General features: G+C 40.6%; 1 protein-coding gene across 1 annotated transcript; it reads right to left on the reverse strand.

Annotated features, from left to right (window-relative positions):
- Window positions 1-2,701: 2,701 nt before the first annotated feature.
- Window positions 2,702-26,485, reverse strand: LOC112454450 (cyclic AMP response element-binding protein A). Its single transcript, XM_025015847.1, has 7 exons — window positions 25,969-26,485; window positions 22,528-22,763; window positions 4,901-5,213; window positions 4,420-4,748; window positions 3,877-4,146; window positions 3,366-3,506; window positions 2,702-3,254 (listed from the first exon to the last, which is right to left on the reverse strand). The coding sequence occupies exons 2-7, from the start codon at window positions 22,606-22,608 to the stop codon at window positions 3,069-3,071; spliced, it is 1,320 nt and encodes a 439-aa protein (XP_024871615.1). The 5' UTR covers window positions 22,609-22,763; window positions 25,969-26,485; the 3' UTR covers window positions 2,702-3,068.

The raw sequence follows: 26,485 nt of genomic DNA on the forward strand, positions 1-26,485 counted from the left end.
TGGTAATAGTGATAAATTCATGTATCAGATAACTATATATGATTTCCTTCGCTATTGAACGTTTGTGTAATTTGTCGTAAAATATAGTCATCTCTTATGAATGTATAATGTTAATATATGTATATATATAATTAACTATAAAGCTCTATTCTCATAGAATATATTAAACTCTCTGCTTTCGATAAAAATCATTTCTCTGTCGCTTTTGTACAGACATGTAATTATTTCTTTATCATACGCATGTGGTAATTAAAAACCATATGCGTATGTGTAATGTGTATATGTGTGGTCTGTGTGCGTGCCATGTATACGCAGAAAAGATGAAAATTCCTAGCCGATAGCGCTTATCAAGTCTGCGAAGTATGTACATCGAAAGTGCCTTCACATTCACATTTATGTTATAGATTACTATCATTTGTTTATTGACTGCCTCATTGACTTTTATCCAACAACATATCCTTCAGAGCAGGTCTCTTCATCAATTCTTTTATAAAAACTGTAAAAATAATTAATTTAAAATTATCTTAAAATTCAATCTTTTCGTAAGAGTTACGCGTCTTTATGTATACAGCGTGGCTTAGGAAACGAGAAATTAACATTGAGAGTGTTTCCTTCATAGAGATATAAGAATAGAGTGCGCGAGCGAGCTGAAAAAGCGATATAGGAATAGAAAGAGAAAGCTGCGCAGAATAAAAAGAGAAAGCTGCGCATGGGCCCCTTCTGTCTTTGTTTCGCATGCACGCGTAGACAAAGACAGAAAGGGCCTATATGCAGCGTTCTTTTTCTATTCCTATATCGCAGCCTCTTACGTGCTAGCATATGACTGGCGCACTCTATTCTTATATCTCTATGGTTTCCTTTGATGAATTTGAAATCGATTTTAATTTAAGTTCTGGCTTATAAGTATATATATGTATAATAATTTATTTTTATTAATTAAATATAATGTGTGTGTGTGTGTGTGTGTGTGTGTGTGAATCTCAAGAATAGATAGATGAAGATTCCTTATGGCCATGCTATATACGTTATTTTTATAATACAAACGTATTTTACCCTGCATTTTTAGACTCATACGATAAAAAGATCAAAAAATATGTCAATCGATCAAAATATACGTTCCGTATTAAAGAGATATCGACGCACAATGATAGCCGCGATCGTTCTGTAGACACTCATGCGAGGGATGTGTGACCATTTAATACACATACTATCTCCTGGACACGCGATACGACACTAAACTTTACTATTTATTTGGCAATTATGTGAAGCAGAAGAGAAGGGGGAGCGAGAAGAAGAAGAAAAAGTCTTCTTGTCTTACACGCGTTGGTCCCTTTCCACAACTTTCATGCGGTAAGTATAGTCGAGTGTTCTGCCACTATCGTGCGACAACACTTCTTGCGCGAACTTACGCTAATCATGAAACAAAGTTGCGAAGAAAAACAATTAAAAGTCACAATATTGTTTGGTACGTAATATACTAATGACATTTAATATCGATTAGCTCGAATGAAATTCTTTTTACATCACAACTAATGCAGCTTCACGTTTGAAGACACCAGGAAACCGTCCTATATAATTTTCTCGAGCGCGATCATATCTATACCTATATAAATGAGGCTAAGAACTTGCTGCTCGAATAGTTGATTTCCATTGCCTTGCAAACGTAACAGCGGAATTCAACGATTCTTCGTGGACGAGCAATATGTTCTACACTCGCAAACTTATATTTTACAAACATTTCAACTACGCGTTTTGAACTAACGCAAAATGAATTATCATCATTGTGATCGATCTTGGAGCCTTATTCTAACACACGTTTTAGCGTTAGTGATAGTGCCCTAAAAGAATAGTACACCGTCGATTTGACGCGACTGTTTCCTTCAAGTCGAACTGCATGATAATCTTATTGCACATACAGCTAAATATCTTCTCGTAAAACGTAAAATACAATAATTTCGTCGACTGCATCGAACTTTTACATTTACACAAGAACATACTTTCTTACATAAGACGAATAATCGTACTTTCGTTTTCCTTTCTTACATATAAAATATGTCATATGGTTTTGTTTTGTATACAGGCCAATCCATTGACAAAACTGCGTCAAAGTTTATGTACCGCGTCAAGAATTATGTACCGATAAATACGCTATTATGAACCCCAAAAATATTTATTTGGGTCCCAAACGATTTAAAACTACTTTTGCAGCACAAATATATGGAATAATCAAAAGGCCGTTTACATCTAGGTGTTTTTTTGAAATTCCTCGTTGCATCGAGTTTGGCAATAACCAACAACCAACTGCTTTTCACAACATGTAAATATCGTGGATCAAATATCCAAATCCCATATTTTCAAAATATTTTCGTCTTATTGAAATGTAAAAAAAAACTCAAACTAAATGTATCATATAATTGCGAGAAAATAAATTAGCCACCTATATATCTTTTGGTTCGCAATATGCTGGAAGAAAAATGGAAATAAATCCGCAAAGGCACTCCTGGCGAAAATATGTTGATTTAACGAAAGATGATGTACATATAGTATATTAGCATAAAATATTTAGTTATTGAAAGAATTGAAAGCTGTTGCAGCATTCGGGATGTCTTTCATAAACCTTCAATCGCGATAACACTACAAATGCTTCATCGTGTCTTGTATGTGAGGAAGACATTCTAGGAATGTAAAGAAATTGCACTAATCCCTAAAAAAAAATATATCTTTTTAATTCTGACCTGTGACTTGGCAATAAAAACACGCCATTTTTATCACCTCGTAACAATTAAAGGAATTAATATATGGAAGAACAATTTGATGAGTATAGATAAATCTATATTAGCATCCGTGAAAGATTTGAGAATCTACAATCTTTTTCAGGACTTTTTATAATTTTCAAACTTTGTAACAATATTAAATTGCTTAGTCATTTTTTGTGAACATTATCGCAAACGTGTAGTATTCTTCGGATCAAAAATTATTTTTGGGGAGAGCAATTACTGTAAATCTTTTTAAAAATAAAAATTTGATATCAAATAAATTTGGGGTATTCTAAATAGAAATGAATATATCTAAGATTGTTGTAGCTGCAGCAAGTTCTGAAGACGTTCTAACTCCTTTACTAGCTCGCGATTCATATTTTCTAGAGAATTCAGCCTCTCTCTGTACGAGGAATTCTCGCCTGTCAACAAGGTGACTCGGTTTTCTAAATCTTCCATGTATTCCTTCTTCTTTCTTCTTGATTCTTGCGCCGATATCTGCAAAAAGTACCATGTAAAGTCAACATCTTTCACGTCACATTCGTAATTTCGCAAGTTGGATAACATTTGAAGAGAATTTGAATATCCAGATTACATTGTTGTACATGCCTTGTTCTTGATCTTTCTTCGTATTTTCTTCAGAGATTTCTCCTCTTGTTTCGTCAGAGGAAGCTTCGTGGGCACGGAAAATCCTTCGGCTATCAAGGTTCTCTTCTCTTCCTCCGTCAATATTAACACCGTAGATCCTTTCTGTAATGTCAATCACATATAAGTGCGTCACGCTAATATACTGAGTCAATAAATATGACAGCAATAAAATGTAAAACATTATCCATGTGAAACTCATCCATAAAAGAACTTCAAATTTATTAATACAAATTCAGTCATCTTACTGACTAACGATACTCGATTATATATGTTGATAATGTAAACATGAGGTGTGTAGAGGTGGGCGTGGGATATGCATCATAACTTAGAATACTGAACCAAATATCAATAAAAATGTCTTTAAAGTTATTTTAAAAAATTTTAAAAATACACAGGCAAAGATAGACCTAGATAAGGATATGAGAGAAGGATTCATAAGAAATTATCAAACTCTTCAGACTTTGTGTCTTACCGGCTGACAGGAAATCAGAGGCGTATGAATGGGTTGTCTGGTAGTGTGAGTAGTGCCGTTGGTGACGTAAAGCCTCGGTGTCAGCAAGCCTCTGAGATTCTGCGTACAAGTCTGGGAATCTCGGCGTTCGGGCGAACAGGAAGCGGAAGCGGTACCCTCGCTGTCGGAGCTTATGCTACTGGGCGGCGTCGGCGGCAATCCCTGTCTCGACGCGTGCAAGGTCGCTTCCTTCCCCTCGCAGACCATGCCGTACTCCTCAATCTCCATATTCTGGAAGTAAGTGACGACGATGACGATAAGAAACTAATGAAGAATCGGTATATTCAAATAACAACGCGTAGTTCGAACACAATAAATCTCACTAGTTCTTGCTCATAAATCAAGCGAGTCTATATACTGTACCCTTTTCCACGAGCATTATATTCTCGAGCAGTTGAGACTAATGTAGATAATATACAGTTGGATAAAACCTAATGCCGAAGAGTATTTTATCGCTCGAGAACAATCTGATGCCTGGCGCAATATTGATTTAAGTTGAGATACCTGATAGTACTCCTCGTCATCTTCTTCGCTGTCACTCGTGTGCGAGGGATGGGTTTTGGGAAAATGAAGACTCTGCGGCGACACCATTGTTATCGCGCTCGTATCGTCCACTATATCGCAATTTGGTTGACAAGGCGCGCAGGGACTTGCTGGCGCGCTGATAGGTTCGTCCTTGATCTCCGGGTACTCGTTATCTTCAGGTACTAGATTGTTTCTCTTGAGGATTGCGCTCGAGGTAGATGACGACGTCAGCGGCGACGACGATGACGATTCGACACGGTTCGAAGTGCTACTTATCGAAATAGCCGGAAAACATTCTTCTTCCATATCTGAAAAAAATATTTCAGTGATAATTTCTATCTCTACAGTTCCTCCGAAATTATTGTTAAAGAAAAAACATGACGAAGAATTTGTGAATGATAAAATTATCTGTTTTTTCTCAAAAGGACGAAGACTGCCACACAATACGTCATTTCCTTACCATCCATTCTGTCGCGGATATCGAGAGACTTGTGATCCAGATTGGCGAAATCGATGGAGGAACTAGTAGTCGCTGTAGAACCAACCGCGCCAGAACACGAATTCGGCGTATGAGGATTATCTCCTGGCGTTGCCGGGCTCGGAGGCGGACTGGGAGCCAAAAGACTATAACTATGCTCGGATTTTATCGGCCGTGGTCCACCGAGAGCTGCATCCGTCATTAGACGATCTCTCAGTATCACGTTGTTCCTCAGACATACGGCATTACCCCATTCCTCCTCTTTGGTGTTCATTAAGATATCCTGATTGAGTATCTACAATAAAACCAAATATTTTTTTAACTAGATTCTTAATTCTTAGGATAAAATATAATTGAACATTTTAAAGAATTCTATGGAAAAAATGTAACATATCACAACGATGGTAGAAAACTGGAAAATTATTTATTATAAAATTTTAAATTACATACATGTAGACGAACTAATTTGTTAATATCTTATTAGATTTCCTTTGGAAATAAATATCAATTTTTTGAAGAATACATAATCACAATGCTTTATAAAAAATATCTTGGAATAAATCGCCAAACTTTGAAAGCATATTCTATGGATACGAAAGAATTGATATCTACTTGACACAGGCACGTTATCTTTGTATTGTTATCGAGAAACACTTGTTTCCTTAAAGTCTGACAATCGGTGATTCGAGCAAGGGGAGAGGAACGAGCCGAGCAGAAATCAATCGTTACATGAAATTTCATCGCAAACGTAACGTGACGCGAGTCAATGGACACGGGAGGGGCAGCGTCCGCGTCCGCGTCCGCGGTTGTCAATGGTTGCCGCCCGTCGCGGCGAGGTGTCAAGGACCCCGCGTGCTTCTAAAATTATACCGCGAGTGTTCCGCGAGCGGTCACACGTAAGCGAGAAGGAGAAGGGCGCTCAAGTTGAGCGGTCAAGTTGAAGGTCGGCCGTTACCCGAGTCCATAAGGTAGTCGGTAGCAACGACTTCGCCTCCTTCTGCGCGATCTTCGCGGGCCCTACCGGGCGCGACCCAGCAATGCGGAACCCGGTCCCAAGGTCAAGACAGATCTTTTTGTATTGCGCTAACGACGAGCTGTTGCTACCAGCTATTCAGCTTCTCGCTTCGCTGCCGTCTCTCGCGCACAGTTGGTGTATACGCACGGTTTTCCTTTAGCCGCGGAACTTCCCCGTTATGCGCGGTTTGCTCTGTATAAGCAAATCCGGCTGTGGAATATTTGAACGATGATTTAAGCGACGGTACGCTTGCTCGATGTCACGCGCATTGGTAGCAGCTCAACGAAGATAATTTTCTGATGTAAGAAGCGTGGGATACTTACGTTTGAAGCAATTTCTGACGCTTGCATTCTGCACAGTGCTGCTTATTAACATTTTTTAAAGATTAATTTAAAAATAATAACTTTATATTGGTTCGACAATTTATAAAATTGTTTTTTATTTCTCATTTGTTTTCATTCATCCTCTCGTCTGCCTTTGTCTCAGTTTTTTCTATTCTTTCTCTTCGTTATACACCGTGGTCCCCCTAATTTAGATGGGAATGTAGCAATTTCCCGCAAGTGGGTAATTAGTTACAATGGAACCATTAGTAACCAACAACCCGGAAACTCAAATCTCACGAGCCGTCTTTGCTTTCTTCCACTACTGTTCTCTTCTTTCCATTACATAAATTTTTCTCGCATAGGTTTATCATTATACCGGCCGACATCCCCAGTATTATAATTCTTCGCGTACTAGTGACAATTAAAAAAAAAATCCGAGAAATTTGCCGTGTTTGGTCTGTAAGAAAAAAGAACCGTTTTATTCGAGTAAAATTAAAATGTCGTTTTCCCGTTCGACCGAACTGATTAAAATCGCATCTGGCTTTATTATTGATCTTTGAAATGTCTCGCATCCATAAAAATCTGCCGGCTACAACAATGCGGAACTCGATTCGCCAAGGTCACGCTCTTCCTTTTCCTGTTCCCTCCATCTTCCTCTCGCTCCTTCTTTTCGTCCTTTTGCCCTTCGTCATCGCTCTCCGTTATGCTCTGATCGCGCGGCCAACACTTATCTCCCATCCTTCCACGTCTCACTTCCGGCGGAAGCACGTCCGTAACGGGCAATCCTTCTCGTTGTCTTTTTGGAGATATATACGGCGGAGGATACACGTGCATCCTTTTTTGCGATCGTCCTATCCACGACTTTAAATACACACGTCTTATCATTCATTATCGTTTATCCATTGCGTTTGAATTTTCCGTGCACGTCTTCGCAAACTTCGAACATATATATTTGTAATCGTTCATGTGAAACATTATAATAAACTTCTTCGTGTAATGATATATTAGCAGATGCGACTTTTTCCTCATACTGACGTAACATATCTTTTAGCGATTTCTTCTGACGGGAACAATAAAAGACTATGACCTTTTCAACATTCGTACTATTTTTATCACTATTATGCAATTCTACTGTGGGCAAATTTATCGACATTATTTCTTTGCCGTTCGGATTCGCATAATAATCCGCTTTGGGGAAAAATTGCTTGATTCTCAGCTCATCGAATAATCAATTCTTAAAATAAATATATATAATTGATCTCTTTGTTAAATTATTTTCATAGATCAAAATAATTTCACATAGATAAAAAATTAAGTATCTATCGTACATTCAACTCATCAATGTTCGCGAATAAAGTTAATAACTCGATGTCGAATTTGCTGATTGATTAGTCTTGACAAGAGTTTATATACAAACAATATAACATGGGTCGGAAGAATATCGTCATTAATAAATTAAACGTAAACATATAATTAATTGTGAATTAGATTTGCATCGTCAATTACACTGGTACTATATTCTTCTCCAGTAGCGCGGTATTCCCGCTGATGGAGATCAGTCCGGCTGGAGGGCCGCGGCGTCTCTGATACTCTCCTCCGGGGGTAGGAATTCCGATTGAATTTTCTCCGCCGCAAAATTGCAACATAGCGATTGATATTAACTAACTGCGGCGCGCAACACGGGAAGTGGATCGAACTGAGTGGGGGTCCGGGCTCAGCAATTTTCGCGACGAGTTATTTCGCTACCGCGGCATTATCGTTTTGTCGTTCCGGCTAGGCTGTCCACGAGAAATCGCGCGGGGCCTCTCGCGCAATCGCTTCGATTCTTCATTTTCTCAAGAACGATTATTTATTATTATACGCCTCCCCGTTATTACGCGCGATCGTTATTACAAGCGCTATTAATACTGCAGCTAACTAATTGAGGCAAGATAAGGGGCGTGTCCGTTCGTTTTAGTTGCACTTTCTTGCGCTTTCTGAATTTAAATTTGGACGCGCACTAACGCTCCGCCCTGCAGAAAAAGGGAAAAATATTTTGTTCTCGTAGAATCTCTCAAGTAAAGCGACTTGAAGTTCTACGCGACCTTTCCAATAACCCGTGCGCCGTTATAGTCGGACGAAATTTCACCAGACGAACGCGCTGATAATTCGCGATAAAGGCGGCGCGGCCGCGAAGTTATGCCAGGTTATTAACAGAACTGACCTTTCCACTTGTTGGTTCGACGACTAAACTCCGATGCACGGGTCGAAAAGCAATTGTGCGCTGGTGCATTGAAGGCGCATACAGAGACGGAGACGCGCTCGTGGGTAATGCACCGGAGAGAATTGCAGTGGCATGTTCGAGCGGTGTTTCAAAAGCTGCGATACATATGAATGAGAACGAGGACCGTAAAAGCGTATTGTGTATGTAATGCGAAATAAAATTTCGTGCCGTTTCTATGCCGGTTAAGCACGCGTGACTTGTAATCGGCTGCTCGCACGCGTGGAATCGAGAATCGTGAGACGTGAGCGTTGCGTTCGATCATCTTTTTTTTTCTGATTTACCTGAGGACGAGAATTTTCGTGTGTGCTTGTATTACCGCTGTGCACTTTATGTTGAAGCGTAAGGGTCATGGCACGCAAAAAAAAAAAAACTTAAGCAGTAAGCAAATCAGCCAGTCAAGAACTTAAGGCATAACGTAAGCGATAGCGAATCCAAACTGTTGATTTTCTTACTAACGTTTTACTGTGCTTAACTTTTTCTATGTGCCAAGGCCTCAACACAGGCGCCTACTGACAATACAAGCGCAAGTGCGAGGTAACTGAAGCGATAATCTCGCGATCAACGCGGGAATTGTAAAACGTTACAAAAGAAACGACAGTGTCCGGCACGATCCCGTTCGACACCTAATGCACACCCGTCGCGTTATCGTCTCGACGGATAGGAGCGTAAATTGCCAATAAAAAAAGCGATAACAGTTCATGATAAATTAAATCCTCGATGAAAACACAGTCGTAAAAAATGCGACTTGACTTTTTTTTATTATGCGCATCAGCGTAACGTCCATGCATGCGCACGGTATCCCATATATCGCACCCGTAAAACAATCCGATCCGTTTCGCGATCGCGAGACCGCTTAAGCCTCGCAGCGCAGATATTTGCGCTGTCGGTGCGAAAACACCGGTGGGAAGGTCAACGGCACGCACCGGCCGAATATCTAATTACGCTAATGCGATAGTAACCCGAACGTACGGAATATCAATAAGACTGGCGGCAAACACACAAATATTTTCCCAACGTTTACTATTACTACACAGTGAAGGAAACCATCCGTTATGTGATTGAATTGCCCCCCCCCCCCTATTTCTCTCTCTCTCTCTCTCTCTTTCTCTCTTTCTCTCTCTCTCTCTCTCTGTGTGTTGCGATGAATTTCCGACAATGTCAGATTGTTTACAAGAATTTGCGGCTCGGTGTCCCTTACGTGTATGAGGAAAAGCGTTTGAATTGATTCAATATACGAATTCATTATCAGCATGTATTGGTTAATCGCCTTGCCTCAATGCAGAAGAAAATACTTCGGATGCCGATCAACCGATAGAGCGTTTCGAAGCTTGAATATCAAATATTTTATAAAAATACAATTTATAATATTTATGAGACACTTTTACTGTAATAATGCTATTGGAAACAGCTATTTATTGAAGCTAATTATCAGCGTGTGTTATATCGTATTCAGCTGTATTGCGTTTAAATTAATATAAGATATTCTATTTAATAGTTCTTTATATATGTGATCAATTTTATTATGCTATTATGTTATATGTATATATTATTCGACGGTATAAGTTTATATTTGAAAATATTTTAGCAACATAAATAATAGGATTCGCGCCTTCTTCGAAAATGTGCTAGGCCGCCTGTAGCAATCGCTATTTCCAATCACGAAGACGGACTTCTCCTATTGTAGACGAATAGGTCAATCGTCCAGGATTCTAGCCGGCAGGGGAGGGTATCTCAACGGCGTCTGCCGGCCTCGTCGAAGTCACGAAAAAAGGTGAACGTCCTCGAGTTCCATCCGAGTTCCATCCCGTCACTTCGTCTATTCCCCACCATGGCCCGACGACGAGCGACTCGACGCCGGCGACGGCGACACGGTCTCTCTCTCCCGCGGTGTACCGCCGCCATACAACTCGTTTCAAAACCAGATCCCTTCCTAACAGGTAGCCGTGAACCTTCTCAGGAAAGTCGAGAAACTCTAGAAAGCTTCAGACACGGTCGACGAGCCTGGTCGAGATACGGCGACGAGGTCGGATAACGCAAATCCGAGCTGTTTATTTTGAAAAGATTCTGCATGTCATTGCAGGAAATAATTTTGCGTCGCACGAATTCCAACAACGTCGAACTTGTTGTACGAGCTTTCCTTCGCAGAAGAATGTATCTTATTAAGTCGATGAATGGGCCGAGTAACTTCGTAAGCGACATTGGCGCTCAGCCGTAAGTATTTACGACTGTCTTTCCCTGCAGGATTCGAACGTGTTCTCACGTACGGCACGGAATTATTTACACATCGGTCTTTCGCTCGTCTTCGAGGAAGATGGGACAATAATTTACCTGCCAGAATGTTGTCTGTCTGTGATCCGGGATCAACAGGTAGTTCTGCTCGGCAGATACGATAAGGGATACTAAAAAGTGCTACCCAAGATAAAAGATACTCTTATGGGCAAAAATAAAAGAAGAAGATTTGGCCGCTCGCTCATCGCATACCAATGTCAAGGTTTTGCAAACCTTACTCACTCGTGATACAAAATGACTCGACGACGACGACGTTACGTAAATTTTCAAGATAAAACAAGACAGTGCTAATTACAAGATAAAATAAGAATAGGAAATTGCGTACAGTAACACGCACAAACAAACGAGACTTTATTGTGCTAAATATATACGTAATATTTGATATGAGCTATCGCTCGATGAATAAAAGATCTATTACTTTGTACCACTGTGCCCAAGAACAGAGCAATCAATGACGATAATTCTAATCGAGTCTAGCGGGCCATTCTCTGCGTATACCTGTGGCCTCGAGATATATCACTCTATCGATTAGTATTCAAATCCGAGAGGCCAATAAAGGTAACGAATGGCTATTGGCCGATATACGATACTCGCGATAGAGTCAAAAGGCCTAATCGCGGTTAGCCAATTTCAATTATTGTTGTGCCAGCCAGTTACAGAAATACATGAGAAGAAGTACGCAGAAAGAGTAAATCGATTAAAAACTTTAGACCATTAAACGCGGAAAGATTCAGGCCGCTTTATATTCCAGGAATTTGAATTTGAGATATTTGCAAATTATCGCCGAGGCGTCTCCTTTGATATTCGAAGCAGCCGTTGAATATAAACATCGTTTTCAATTTAACTTCGAATACGTTTCTAGGTACGGTGACTTGTAAAATACAATATTTGAAATACGGCTAGATTAATATACGAGAACTCCAAATTACACGCAAGGAAACTTGCGTGCAATTTAGAATTATTCATATAATTATAAACTCTTGAGTTAAAGTGCCTGTAGGACGCTTTTAATTAACTATCAGTAATTGGTAATTACACACAGTATTCAGATCAATAGTTCATTATAGAATATTATATGTCGAGGATGTAAATTAATTGACTTCTATCGGTTACAATGCAGTATATAATACAGTATCTGATATTGTGATCGATCCTTCTTTTTTCGTTCCATCCTTTTCATCGTTTATTTACGGATATTCTTTTGCGTAACTCGAAGCGCTGAACTTTGGTCGATCCTAAATTATCTGAGTCAAACGTTTTCGACTTTGTCATTAACGCTTCGTTTAATTTGATAGTCGATGAATTATCGTCCGATAATTATAAAACAGATAAATAATTGTAAGAAAAAGTAGAAAGGAATAATCTCTCTTTTATATATATATATAATAATAATAATAATAATAATAATAATAATCAAATGTCCCGACTGACTCATCAACGCCCAGCCCAAAACCTTAAGCCTAGAAACATGAAATTCGGGGAGTATATTCCTTCCATGACGTGAGCACCCTTAGTGGGTACTAAGAAAGGATTTTTAGAAATTCGACCCCTAAGGAGATGAAAAGAAGTAAAATGTGTTTTCACGGATTCCTCAATATCTCTTAGGCCCGATGAGATATCGACTTGGTTTTTTATTTAAAGTAGCTACATACCGTAGCAAAACATGGGTATCAAGTATATCATAATTTAAGAGTCTTTGTTCTAAACAGTCTTATTAGCGATCGTGATCTGTGACATTAAAATTGATAGTCTGGAACGAAGCGTATCTTGATTAACTAATTCAAATAATTAGAAGCTACAGTATCTTATTAATTTGCCACTAGGCTTATTTCATGCAGTGCATGTTTATTAAATAAGATATGAAATCCCGCGAATATGCGCTTTACTCGAGAGCACGATAAAAAACTTGGTAATAGTTATGCTATTTATACGTTGTATTTGTCGCGGTATGCTTGAGGCATATTCTACTAAACACAAGCGAAGTATTTGCATGCCGAAGCTTAAACAAAGCGCGCGTTTCGACTGTTCGTGATGTGACACGCATCCACGTGCGTATATGGAAAAACATAGTTAAAGAAACGGTGTCGCGCAAATCTATGCTGTTATCAATTAGGTCAAACGAATGCAGACGAGGAGTCCAGTTTGTAAGGGGGTTTCGAAAAGGGCGACGCGAGGCGACGCGACGCGGCGACGGAAGACGGAAAAGTCGGAGAGGCAGCGCGCGATGGCGGGCGCAGCTGATAAGAGCTTATCGCCGTGCGCGTAACTATTCAGCACGGCTGATTCGCCGGGCCACCGTTTCGCTTTATCGTCGTCGTTATACCTGCGGGCGAATCGCTCGCGTCTGTTTAACACGCCCGATAAATGCGCGTCGCTTCGAGAGAGAAAAAAAGTCGCGCCTGGCCGACCGGCCACTTGCGTCACCGGTTATGCGAGAGGCTTATTGAGATGAGCGCCGGATTTAGGTAAGACGGGCCTGAACTCGCTACAACTGGCTAAGATCCACTACAGCTAATGATAATTTTACGAGGGATTATAGTGAGCCGTATTTAAAGGCTGCGTTCCAATATTCACTGCTGCTGTCAATGCTAAAAATCTATAGTGTATGTACGTAACGTAAACTATAGATTTTATGTAAGACCGTGGTACTGACAATAAATATCGGAATATAGTCAAAATAAAACAAAAAAAGCAGCTTGTTATTTTCAACAAAATTTAAAAGACCAGAGAATGATCTAAAATAGAGATTTCCATCTTTTAAATGTCCTTTAGCCGGTTTTGAAACTTTATTTTAGAAGATTCTATATAGGAATTTTGAGAATTTTCTTTTTCATTAGCGAATATTACCTTCATATCTTCTGCAATTTTTATCAAAACTTTTCTATAATAGACGCCCTCAAGGATATGCTGATAACACGTATCGTCTATTACGAGTCGAATTCAATGTACAGTTGCGAGCTTGCTCACATACACACAAGGCGGCGGGAAACGATAGATTGTCACCGCCTTAAATAACGTACGACGATGACATCGGCGAGACCTACATAGATGAAATCGCGCGCCGGAATACAATTAAACCCGAAGAAAACTCTAGAAGAATGGAACTCTTTCTAAAATCGATAGAGAACTAGCTCTAGAACTCTAGCTGGGACACCCAGAACTCTGATAAATTTTTTCGAATTTTGAAAAAGTGAGCCAACTTCACAGACATAGAAATGCCCTTACGACAGAAGAATGCTAACAATCCGGAATTCTAAGCTCATCTATCCTGACTGAGCGATTAACGACGGCGATTAACACAATCGAGGAAAATAAGACTTCGAGGTGAAAGAATAAGATTCAAGGAATGCTTGGCCTTTCTCATCGCTCCTCTCTTGTCGACAGCGATACTAACTCACAAAATCTCTCTGTATGTTTTATCTCTGTAAAACTGCATTTGGGAAGCGTAACTATCTACGGATCCCACGAAAAGAAACGTATGTGGTACATGCGGAATAAACCTCTAATCGCCCAGAGGGTCCGTAATCACGACGGTTTTATCTCTTTCCTCCTGATAGAAGCTGCACGTTGGCCGATAAGTAGAGAAGCTAAAATGGATTTCTCAAGTTAAATTTTCCAGACGAGCTCCCGAGAGAGAAGGAGAATGCAAACCATTTTGCGACGCAGCCTCGGCGAATCGCTGGCTGCGAGAATGTTGGACGAGATATTTACACCTTACTAGTTCGACATCGTCGCTTTTCCGTATATCGATATTCGATTTTCCGTCAACAAGAATGAGACATTTATTTAAAAATTTAATTTTTATCCGAAGCAATCGAATGTTACATTTTAAAGGCCTTTCTAAACTTTTACACTTGAATATACAAATTCTGTATAAACCACTTTTCGTCCTTCAACTGTTATCTGATCTTGGTTAGGATATTATCTGCGATCTGCGTTAAAATGTTGCCGATGCGACCAGTTGCTGATAATGGAACGGATAAGGGAACGTCTGTTGTCCGAGACGAAAGCAGCGCGTGCTGTAATGAATGTGCAATTGTAATTGCGACGAATTATTCAAGGTCGACAGAATTTCTTCCTCACTATATCACAAATTGTATGATTGCCGTCTCACGTGCCTTACTTTTGACACGCTCAGTCAAAACATATTTTTTTTTTCATGAAAAACTCTCGCTCTTCCTTTCTCAATCATTATAAGCTTATGCGACAGATTGCACGTGTGAATTTTTGCGTTCAATCACGAGCCGCAGGCGCCGCGATATAGTAACAATAATGGTTCCGTGTCGGTTGGTAACCACGAGAAGATTGAGAGTCGTTTGCGCTCTCAACTGACTGACTGATGGCAGCTTGTGACAGCTATAATATATATATATATATAGTAGTAGGTGAACGTTGAGCGCGATAACTGCGAGATTATTTATCCGAACGATGTAAATCGCTTTAGAATCTTCTCGTAGAGCGTCTGATTTTATACTAACAGCGTTATGTGTCTTACGCGAGATAGCCCTGCCCTTTCTGCTGTGCTTGCATTCGTGTTCGTGCATTCCTGTTGTCGAAGGACGTTTAATTCGATTAAATATATGGCAAACCTGCCAAACTGCATTTCTCATCCTCGGCTCGCATGACGCAATCGTTTACAGAGTTCAATATTGTTGCAATCTCGTACACGATATCAAATTATCATTCGTACTTTTACAAATTATTTTCACATTCTCTACTATAAACACGCGGGTAGCTAAAGGAAGTGACCTTCGACATTTCTTTGGCAATAGAAACAAATCAGAAATTATCTATACTGTATTGCAATGCAAAGAAAAATGTAGAATTTGATTTCACATCAATGAACTTCTTTTAATTTAACAGAAATAATTTACTGTTTCTAAAATTTTTAAATATTGAACATTTTATTTACGTTTTATTATTAATTAATTTTGTATATTATATTTATATTCTTGTGTATTAGAAATTATTAAGAAATGTATTTGTTTTAAAAATATTTAATTTTATCAGATTCAGTGATTTTGTAGAAAATGAGTTTTTCCCTGAACAGAAAATCTTGTAGAAGGAAATGCCTTCGGAATGCATCGTAACATTGCATGCTTGTAGAAAGAGAGAGAATAGCTTCGCGCGCAAGCGTGCACGGAAGAAAAGTTTACGGTTACGCATGTACAAAGGTGGAATCCCGCGTCTAACGGTGTTACACGAACAGACGATAAGAACGCCAGAAACGGTAAGAACTCAACAATCGCATTCTCTGCGGATCGGTCAGTCCCTACTCTTCGCTTGCACAAGGAATTGAAAATTGTATTATCGTTCGATCGGTTATAAATTAAAATTACATTTTTAATAGAAGGGATAACATTTTTTTTATACTACATCCGTCAAAGTGTTACGACCAAGAATTCACGAGGATATACCTGCTCGTCAATCGTAAGCGCGATGATGCGGATCTAAAATATCGAAGATCATCCTATCCGGCAGCTCTCCAATTAACTGTTTCAGAGATCGATGCAATAAAAAAAAAAGCGCGAAGAAGCCGCTTGGGACTTTCTCGTCTCACAATCAGTTAAGTCGAACGCCCGCGGCCACCGTTGCCGGAGGATTTGATATAGATGTCGAAAGGTCACGCTACGGTGATTTCGTCGCGAATTCTTCCGATCCTTTCCTTCCTCCTATCCGTTCGTCGGCATGGGTTAAGCCGACGGCGTAACGAAGAAGCGAACGGTGAAGCGAAGCGTTGCAAACAAACGGGAAGCCGGGAAAAACAATAATTATTTTCGTGCCACGGTCGTTCGGAATCGTGCTGCGCTCGGCGATAAGGAAATGTGCCGCTAGAAAATGAGCAATCGTCGGTAATTGAAGTTTTTTTTTCCTTCAAGAACGCTCAGCGACGATGTCGCGAACCGAAGAGTCCGAGGAGTTCCGCTCGCCTGGGCGGAAAGCTCGTCGGAGGGGAATTCTGTTTTGGCATGTTTGTCCGAGATAGAAAGTCCGCGGTTCGTTCGAGACATGCTTAAAAAGTTTAATGACGTGCTGCGATTTCCTCGAGAAGGAAGATGCGTGACACGTATCGAGTACGGCGCGGCTGTCGGATCATAAAACGCGCATGATTCATCTGTATCACACCTTGCGATTATTTTCTACTTTCCACACAGTTGACAGGTAAAATCCTTGAGAGCCTTAAGTTCTTTGGCGGAGAAAGAAGTTGTCGAGAATTTGTTTGTGAAGACACGTGGGAAAAGAACATAGATATTTATTCGTCATGAAAACGGATTTGAGTTGTACAAAAAATGGGTGTTACTCGAGCGCTGCAATATTTCCATTTTCGCGTTCTCTCTGGCGGGTAACTAGAGGTTACTCATTTTTATATAATGTTTGCTATGCGGAGGGACGAGTGTCGCAATAGCGTCTCATTACTATTGTGTATTCTATCTCCCCCACTCTTCGCGCCTGGGTTTCCGGTATTGCGAGCTCGACATATTCTTACTTCCGGTTTTGGAGTAGAAGGCAACCAACCACGACTTTTCTCATGCAGGCACTGCTATGGTGATTATTGTGGGTGTTCCACTGCGACACCATAGCTATTTTTATCTTCTCTCCCTAATTAGATTAGATACGGAATCTATATTGCTGCTGTATGTATGTCACCTTATCCGATAAATAAATGACTACCCAATGAGGTTCTTAAGGCAACGGTCGCATAACAATTTGTTATGTTCAAATAAAAATCTATTTTATCATTAACACTAAATTATCAATCATTATAATAATCTTATTTGAATAAGTTAATTTCTATTTTTTATTTTTACAATATTTTGCTCCCAAACTAATTTAGTTATCTCGTAATTGAAAGGACGTCAGAAAGGACGTCAACATCGTGATAAAATAATATTGTGTGATCGATAAAATGATGACAGCAGGATCGAGATGAAATTATAGTGTGTCGAGACGCTTCCTGTTTCGGTAGGAAATATAATACCGTTTGTTTATGATAACAACGTGTGTCGTCGACGATTTTCCTTCACGGCACGTATCAAAAATACAATCGATATGTTACACTGCAGGAAAATTACTTCCGCGCGGTATTTTCCTGACGTGTCCATCGTGCTTCCTTTTCCGGGTGGCCGGATTAAAATGAAAGCTTTTTCATTAGCAGAGCTTTTAGACATTCAATTTTTACATTAATGGCACGCTGAGAAAACCACGGCCAAATAAAACGCTAATGCCGTGTATAATTTATGAATAAGTAAAAAAAAATCTACAATTTATGAATGCGGTAATTTATGAATGAGTAGAAAGATCCGTGATTTTACTTTTGTCTAGACTTCTAGAACATTAGCTATATCGGAGAATAATTTCCCTATCAGAGCGTGACGATTGTCTGAGTTTTCTAAAATGCTTTCACGGTGTTTGTTTGATTTATGATAATACATTTTCGTAAGACAAATTTAATTTTTATTACTATTACGAATTTTTGTATTGATGAAAAATTTGTGTCAATTTTTTCTTTAACGGAGTTACGAGCGCGGCGCGTTTACAAGTGGCTGCAAAATATTCAATTCGATATAAGGCTCGAATGTGTAACGCGAAGACTACTATCACACTTGCGTCAGTAGCACCTGCGCAAGCACGACGAACGAGTGAAGAAAATTGCTCTATAAAGCCGCCCACGATAAAAATGCGAAACATACGAGCGCCTAGACACAATTACGGATGCCGTAACGAGATTATCTTGCTCGCCCTACATTTTCAATTTTCGTTATAGAAGCCATTGGAATTTAAAGTTCTTTAAATCAGTTGTTAGAGTTATTTAAGCGACTGGTATCGAGAAACTTGGAATTTTTGTAGCAGAATAAATACAAAAATACACAAACAAATAAAAAATAAACTTGAGTAAAGCTAAAATAATAAATTCATATATCGTAAAAGCTAAAACTCAAAAGTGTACGAGCTTTCCTTCGAGATATAATACGGCATACATTGTCAAGGTACCAACGTTTATCGAGACAAGTGTTTTTAACATAACGAGACAGATAGCGAATAATTGCAGCTACATTTCATCGTAAGTAAAAAAAAACGAAGTAAAAAAATATCGGTATCGGGTCATACTTTTCCGAGAAAAATTCCACGGCGACGATCGATTTCTATGTCCGTTCTCCCGGTTACACGGAGTTTTAGAATCTGCCTCAATTGTTATCGATGCATCGCGAGCACTCGCTTTGTTTGCATTTCTACGTTCGCTTCCACGTAACGACAACACGATCAATCGCGACACTCGTTGCGCCGATGGCAAATCGCGCAATGTCGCCGTTTCTTTAGCGAAAAGAAAGTTGGCTAAGCGAGAAACCAATATATTTTGCCGTGAGCGACAGCGTCGTAATTAGGACGATTCATTACGGATTTTCGATGACGATTGAGGCGAGCTTGCGTCTTTAATGTTGGAAAACGGACGGAATTCCTGGCATTCCATTGATCATGATTTCAAAACCATACTCGGCTGCATTTGAACACGCGAGGATTCCCGTTGATTTTCTTTTACAAACGCCCGTTGGCTTAAACGATTTTATTGGCTAGACATATATTTACGCGCGCGATGAGCTGTCCGCCGCTTGACGTAATTCCCGTCTAAGGGGACTGACCCCCAAATATGATGAGACAGCACTGACATGCACATGCGCCGATTCGCCTTTCAATTTCTATTACGATATGCTTCCCGAAGCCAGACCACCGTATCGATGCATATTAATAACTCGTTATTATGCGAAAATAATCGAAAATACATTGAAAATTCGAACGAAATCAAGTTGAATGGTTGCGATATGAATATATAATGATCTTCGATGCGCACGTCAAATTTCATATTGTTTCACGGATGCAGATGGATAGAAAAAAGGGCGAAAAAATATCTATGTGCTCTTGCGTATAAATATATTTATAATATTAAACGATTAGAGGCTTTTGATTGGATCGAGAAATAATAACGTGCGTGCACACGTACTTACATTAATATTAAAAAAAATTATGTTATGACTATACGATCCATGGACTTTTATTTTCAAACAACTCGCAAATTATATAAGCCGTATTTCGTAGATAATGAGAGTGTAACAAAGCGTCGTCGTTACTCAATGAAGTAAATAACAAACACACGTTTTCAACGATAAATGTCCCGTTCCAAGATGGACTAGGCCGGCCAGTCTGTAAATTGTCTGGGAAGCACGTTCGCGACGAATATGTGTGACAAGCCGCGATCGATAAAATTGTAATTAGTGTATATACAGAACTGCGATTGTCTACTTAGTGAGAATATACATAGAGCTGCGGAGCTATTTTGAATTTTGAGTTGAAATACGTTACGTATCTTTCCGTTCAATTATAAATTAGCATAAATATGAAATTCAGTAAACATTTCCATTGAATCTTATCGACACTTTTCCGTAATGTGTTGGTGTTTTTCCGCGTCTCTTGAACTGAAAGTAATGTAATCTCGAAAGTATTAGAATACCAGGAAAATAACGTCGAAGATAATTTCAAAGGTATTAATAGTTTCGGAAATTCCCCGAGAAATAATTCTGACGAGAAACGCAAAGCGTCGTTAAATTTACATTCAGAAGAGAAACGTTGCTCCAAAAAAAATATACATATATATATATTTCTACAGACGATTCGTGTTCGGTGTATTAACGGCTGAATATACGGAGGACGATAATCGAGTGGCTCTTCGCAAAAGACGTGTACTTATGGGTATTTACGAGAAATGATGCGATATTTGTACAGGTGCGCAAACCAACTATAATGCCTTACTGCCCAAATACAATGTCCTTTCTCCGTAATACAAGCATACAAATGCGGCGAATCCGCGCGTACGAGTGGCGCTAATCCCTCCATCCATGTTTGCGAAGAGCAATCGAACTGTGACAAGACACTCCAAGTGTGCGTATAACGTTCGAATGCATTTTTGGAAAAAGGAGAAAAAAATAATAATTGCTACCGTTCCCGATGTTGTTGCGTAAGTCCACCGACGGAAAGATACGATGATCGGATCGATGCGAGATTAAGAGTCTCCGAGATGATGATATCTGCCACGCGATTGACGATTGAATTTATTCCCAACGGAATCGAACGTGTAATATATCGCCGACCTTCTAGGAAACGATAAAAATACCGGTTAGCTGGCGTCGCCACTTCGAGGACCTGCGAAATTACTCGGCGAGCATGTGAAGCTACGGGCGGCCGATAAGAGGAACAATAACTAATAATAAATACACGTCTGAGACGCGACGCGGAGCGTAAAACAGCAACACACGATTGCATGCGAATTGGCATTTATTTGCGGCGAGAAATAGCCGAGGCGTAATGACGTAGAGACTCGACGCGTTAATGATTAGGATTAATTTGTCGGCAATTCGATGCTTTCGCGTGGCGTGCAGCGGAAAGAAAATTCTGACGTGAAAGGGCCGAGGAATTGCCTGACCGTGTCCCATTTTGCGCGCCGATCGAAGACAGGAACGCACGCTGCGAGAATGAAAGGAGCATATGCGGGGCCATTGTTACCGTCGTGAATGCAACGAGCGATGAAAAATAGTTTCCGTCGTCGTTCGCCAGGATGGTTAGATAAATATACGCGAGAGTCGTCGAAGAATAGAACGCGATGATTGTCCGAGTGATGGAAGAATTATCGGCTCCGTGACGTGTTCGTCCAACAACGTCGCTATCATGTAAATTTGTCGGTTTCCTCATTTCCTTAGGCTTAATTAGCGCAAGTTGCAACCGTGTCACCATAAGTGCGATGACAAATGACAATACGCGTGATGCATATGTGAATATGTGACCATTATTATTCATAATTCAAAAGCTGTCGTACTTTCTTTGAACTACAGATGTTAAGTGAGTTAAAAAAAAAATAACGATTGATTGAGAAAAATACATGTTTAAAAGGGTTTTGACTTTAGACGATTTATTTTGATAAAACCTTATTTTAAAATTTTAAATCATAAAGCAGTCAATTTCAATCAATGTCAATATCATATTTTAACTAAACATTACTAATTAGGAGGTTGAGAATTAAAAAGTTGCAAATATATAATACTTTAATGTCAAATATTGTAGTTGTCACCACGGAAGAACGTATAAAAAAAAGCAGAAATGTATTTTTCAATGACATTTAGTCGATAAATTTGATAAGCGTGGCGCATACGTTTCTTGCACATTTCACATAAAAAGAAGCTTCTGAGAATAACATTGTAAAACAAATATCTCTTGTAAACTACGTGATCATATATTTTCATCCACGACGATAAGGCTACACAAATAACGGTAATCGCTGTTTAAAAATATATACTTCAGTGTGCCAGTGATATAATATCATGATTGTATTACGTCAACCATTTCTTTGGATTTGACACGAATATTCGAATAAGACGGAGGATTGCGGACGCGCGGCCCTCAGAAGGACGTAGGCGTCCCTACAATCCCAACGGAGCTTCCTCGCGTTCGAGATCGTAGACGAGCACTTTCTCGAGAACGTGTAATGTACGCGCCATGTAGGCGCAATAAAAATTAATGAGCGGCGAACGACAATAACAGTGTGTTTGGAACATCCTCGAAGTAAAATTTTAAGAAACCATCGTGTACCGTTTTTCTTTTACAAGAAAATTCTTCAAATCTCTTCCCTTTTGTAAGACTACAATTTATATATGCATAAAGGTTGCGTACTCACCGACTCGGGAAGTGGATAGGAATCCCATAATTCCCTGAGGTCGCCCGTTCCCACGTCGTAGTTCCACGCCATGATATTCATTTCGTTTCCTTTAGCTTTCCTGATAATGCGAGCGTCGTCGGTTAGAGGAACATGGTACTCGCCCCATGAAGGACGAAGGAAATTAAAACGCCGACATGCCGTCGCCACGAGGATCCAGCGTTCCTTGATAATGTCACAAGACCGTCAGTATATACCTGAAAGCAAAGATATTGTCTCGTAGTCGCGTGATCTAATATTATTACAAACATTGTTAATTATCTCTCCTTCGTGTGCTAAATTGACGAGAGATTCGCAAATATATAGCGCGCGGTTTAATCACCTTAATTGCGTTAAAGAGATCTCGAGAGATCCGTGGCGGATCTCCCCCTTGGGCTAAGATTAAAGTCTTCCTTCAAGATTATAATAGAAACTTGCTATTTAGAGAAAATAAATTCAGGGCTATATTTGTGATCTTCGGTTAAAATTAGATCGAGAAGAGTGAGAGATAAGAGGAATATCGCGCTTTCGTGGCATATAAATAAAATGAAGGAGGATAGAAAGAGACGCGCGCGCGTCTAGATGAAACGAGGTATACATATACAAAAGTCTCGCTCGATAACAGACAGGTCGGAAAGTCGTTTATATAAGTGTCATTAAAAGATCTAACCGGACGTCGGATGCTGATGCGGTAAGGAGGATATAGATAAACAAACGCGACTTACAGATTAACACACATGCACGTGCGCATCCGTGAACTCAGCGCCGGCATACGGTATCGCGCGTGTCTATTATCCGCCGCGGCCGGTTTTGCGTTTAATGCCTTTTGTCCTATATTACGAGATGATGCATAGCTGCATTACAGTGCCGCGGTGCGTTCTAACGAGTTCAATGGACCTGTCTTTATGGGCTAAGTATACCATTCGCGAGAAAGAGAAGAGAAAAGAGTGTGAGAGAGAGAGAGAGAGGAGAGAAAGAGAGAAAAAGGAGGGGAGCTGCTGCGACTGTTGCGCGGTAACGCGAACGACATCACGAAATTGCGAGAAGTTACGTTACGTGCATCAATTCGTAATCTTCTATCTTACGTATTTGTTACAATTCCATTACGCGCGATCTTTTTCAAATAAACGCAACGACGAACGGTTACGTTTCTTAGGTGTGAGCTACAAGTTTCTGAATCCTTTATATTTACGTTGGACAAAAATAAATCTTTAGATAAGGAATACCAATCGAGAGTGTTATCTTGGAGTGCGGCGGGGTATCTCGGAGTATGAAGTTCAATTGAGCCACTTCCCGCGTATGTAACACGCGCAACCGTCCAGAAATCACGGCGAAGGAGGCTCAGGAGAATTCCAATCGGCCTTGCTCACCATTAGAAGAAGAAATTAATTTCTCGTTACACGTATATAGCGCGTCATGTGCGGCATAAATTCCTTCCTCTAAAATCTGGCCTCTCTTTTATGACTACAATTGGATTCTTTTTACGGCGAGATAATGATTCCCGATAAGAAAAAAAGATCCATGCATAAGTAAGGAACTAATTGTAAGTAATCTTTGAGTCTGATAAGACTCCTGCTGAAAACTGATGTTATGTACACGGCATCGCAACAGCATGGGCGATGCGAGGATTATATGCCTCGATGTATTCAATCGCCGATCGTGCCGTGGGATATAATCGCAAGGATAATCGCGAAAGGACATCGACAACAATCGACAATTACGTATGTATATGCATTATTTCAGATGCGAAACGGGCTAAAACGTTAATTATACTAAACGATGTAGATACAGTTATCCTGCTTTCTCATCAAGCGTGCGCATCGCTCGAGAGTTATTCCAAGCATTATACGTTTACTACCTATAGATAACGAAATTTTTATTTCTTATCTTTTTTTATGTCAATGAAATGACAAACCTGCGTGACTTCCTCTGAGAAAGGCATCCGTGCAAAGATCAGATAAATATAGTTGAAGGATGAGAAGTTGATTAAAAAATTGGCATTCGCATGCGAAATTTTAGAAAGGTTTTGGTTTCTCGGAACATAACATTCGGTTGCCTCGGGTAAAAATTAAATTTTTCAACCACTATAATTATTATTGATTTAATTAAATCAGATATTTATATCCACGGGATGATAACGTAACAATCTGTTACTTAATATTTGCATCACCTCGTATCATATTACTGATATATATATATATATATATATAAATATATATATATATATATATCAGAAATATATATATATATATATTGCTATCGAAAACGCTCTCGAAAATTATTTCCGAACGTATATCTATTCCATTTACTTCCACGAATAAATCATCGTTTCGAAGGTCCGCTGATAAACGATTCCAGATATCAACTTTGGGCGTCGTTTCTCTTCGATTTTATTTTTTTTTTCGTCGGAAATTTTCAACCGCGTTCTATCTCACGAGACATACATCTACTCCTCTTTTTCTCTTCGTTATTTTATTTCTAAATAACATTGCTTATTCGCGCTAAATGTCACTTCCAATGCAGTCGTCCGACTCGACTTTTCGATCCGACCGACCTTTCGACGCGCGCGAGCGATTCTACGTAATCGCCGCCGATGCTAATCGGTAAACTGGTATTTCCGGAAAGAAAAGGAGAGATATATACCATAGATCGGACGGACGGGTAGAATGCGCGAGATTCGAGCAAATGCGACGAGCACGTGAAGCGTTCTTATCGCGGACACAATACGTCAAACTTATAAATACTATTTTCAGCGCGGGTTTATCGCTAAGAATATACGCTTCGTTTCGTACCTTCGGTATACGATCGGTACTACGCGCGAGTGGAGCGTTCCAGGAAATCGCTGCCGGCGAATAAGATCCGCGGTACAAGTCGCTGAACGAGACAATAAATTTTATCTTAGTATTATATTATCGCACATCAACGACCGCTATTCAGCGCGGTTTCAACCAAAGACGGATCGATTTTCGTGCAACGGCATCGCCGAGAATCGAGGGAGCCGTGCGTCCCGAGAGATCCATCAATCGGCGAGAGGAGTCCCACATTCCGCTGATTTCGCACGCGTGCGTCATCATCTCGCTCCGATCTCGCTGCTGAGAGAGTTCTCTCCCGGGAGCTCATCTCCGCTGTTCTCGAATATCCGCGCGCCCGGCGCGGCACGGCGCGGCGCGCGGGGTGACCCATCACGCCGCGCGATGATAGATCCGGTCGTTGTAATCGGAGCGCACCAGATGGAACGGAGCGCCGCTCGCCGGCTCGGCTCGGCTCGGCGGCGCGTGCACGTGCACCAGGTCGTATCCGGCGTCTTTGCGCGCCGCGGCGTCCGTCAAGCAGCGGTACCGGCGCGGCGCGGCGCGGCGCGCGGAGGATTGACGAGAGGAAGAAAAAGAAGTAGCTGCGGGACAGTTGTTACTTGTTACTCACCAAACGAGAAACGGGCGAGGGAGGGCAGGGCGTCCTCTCTCGTTGAGACCTCCGACGGGCGGGGAATCACAGATGGTAATTCTTGGTAATTCTCTAAGTATGTTACGTTATAAGGCACAACACTGTATACCGCTCGCAGCCCCCGGCGCGACGACGACGAGTACGACGACTAAGCCAATGAACGGCGAGGAAAGCGGGACGGCGGCGGGATCGATAGCCAACACCCGCGGCACCCACGAGAGTTGTCGCGCGGAGCCGCCAATCGCGAGGAACCGGCTGTTTCGCAAACGCGCGTACGCACGCACCGAGCAATTTGTGAGCACTGGCACGTGGTTATCGATTTTCGAATGTTAGCGCGAAGGTCTGCCTGCCTGCCTGCCGTTGGAAAACGGATGTGTGCCTGTCGAGCGGACGGAGCGGGATGCGCGCGGTACGACGTTCTCCGCGTGAATGCGAGAGTGCGAGATGCGAGACCCGGGACCGGCGCGGCGGCCGCACGTGTTGGCGCCGCAAGACA

The sequence above is a fragment of the Temnothorax curvispinosus genome, unplaced genomic scaffold (assembly GCF_003070985.1).
Source record: "Temnothorax curvispinosus isolate PA1 unplaced genomic scaffold, ASM307098v1 QBEX01005075.1, whole genome shotgun sequence".
NCBI lineage: Eukaryota > Metazoa > Arthropoda > Insecta > Hymenoptera > Formicidae > Temnothorax > Temnothorax curvispinosus.

Excerpts from the sequence above, each read along its gene's own strand:
- LOC112454450 (XM_025015847.1), bottom strand. The coding sequence starts at position 22,608 with ATGAATATCATGGCGTGGAACTACGACGTGGGAACGGGCGACCTCAGG. Across the intron at positions 4,749-4,900 it reads TATCCGCGACAGAATGGATG|ATATGGAAGAAGAATGTTTT; the intron begins GTAAGGAAATGA and ends TATTTTTTTCAG. Across the intron at positions 4,147-4,419 it reads ATGACGAGGAGTACTATCAG|AATATGGAGATTGAGGAGTA; the intron begins GTATCTCAACTT and ends ACTTACTTCCAG.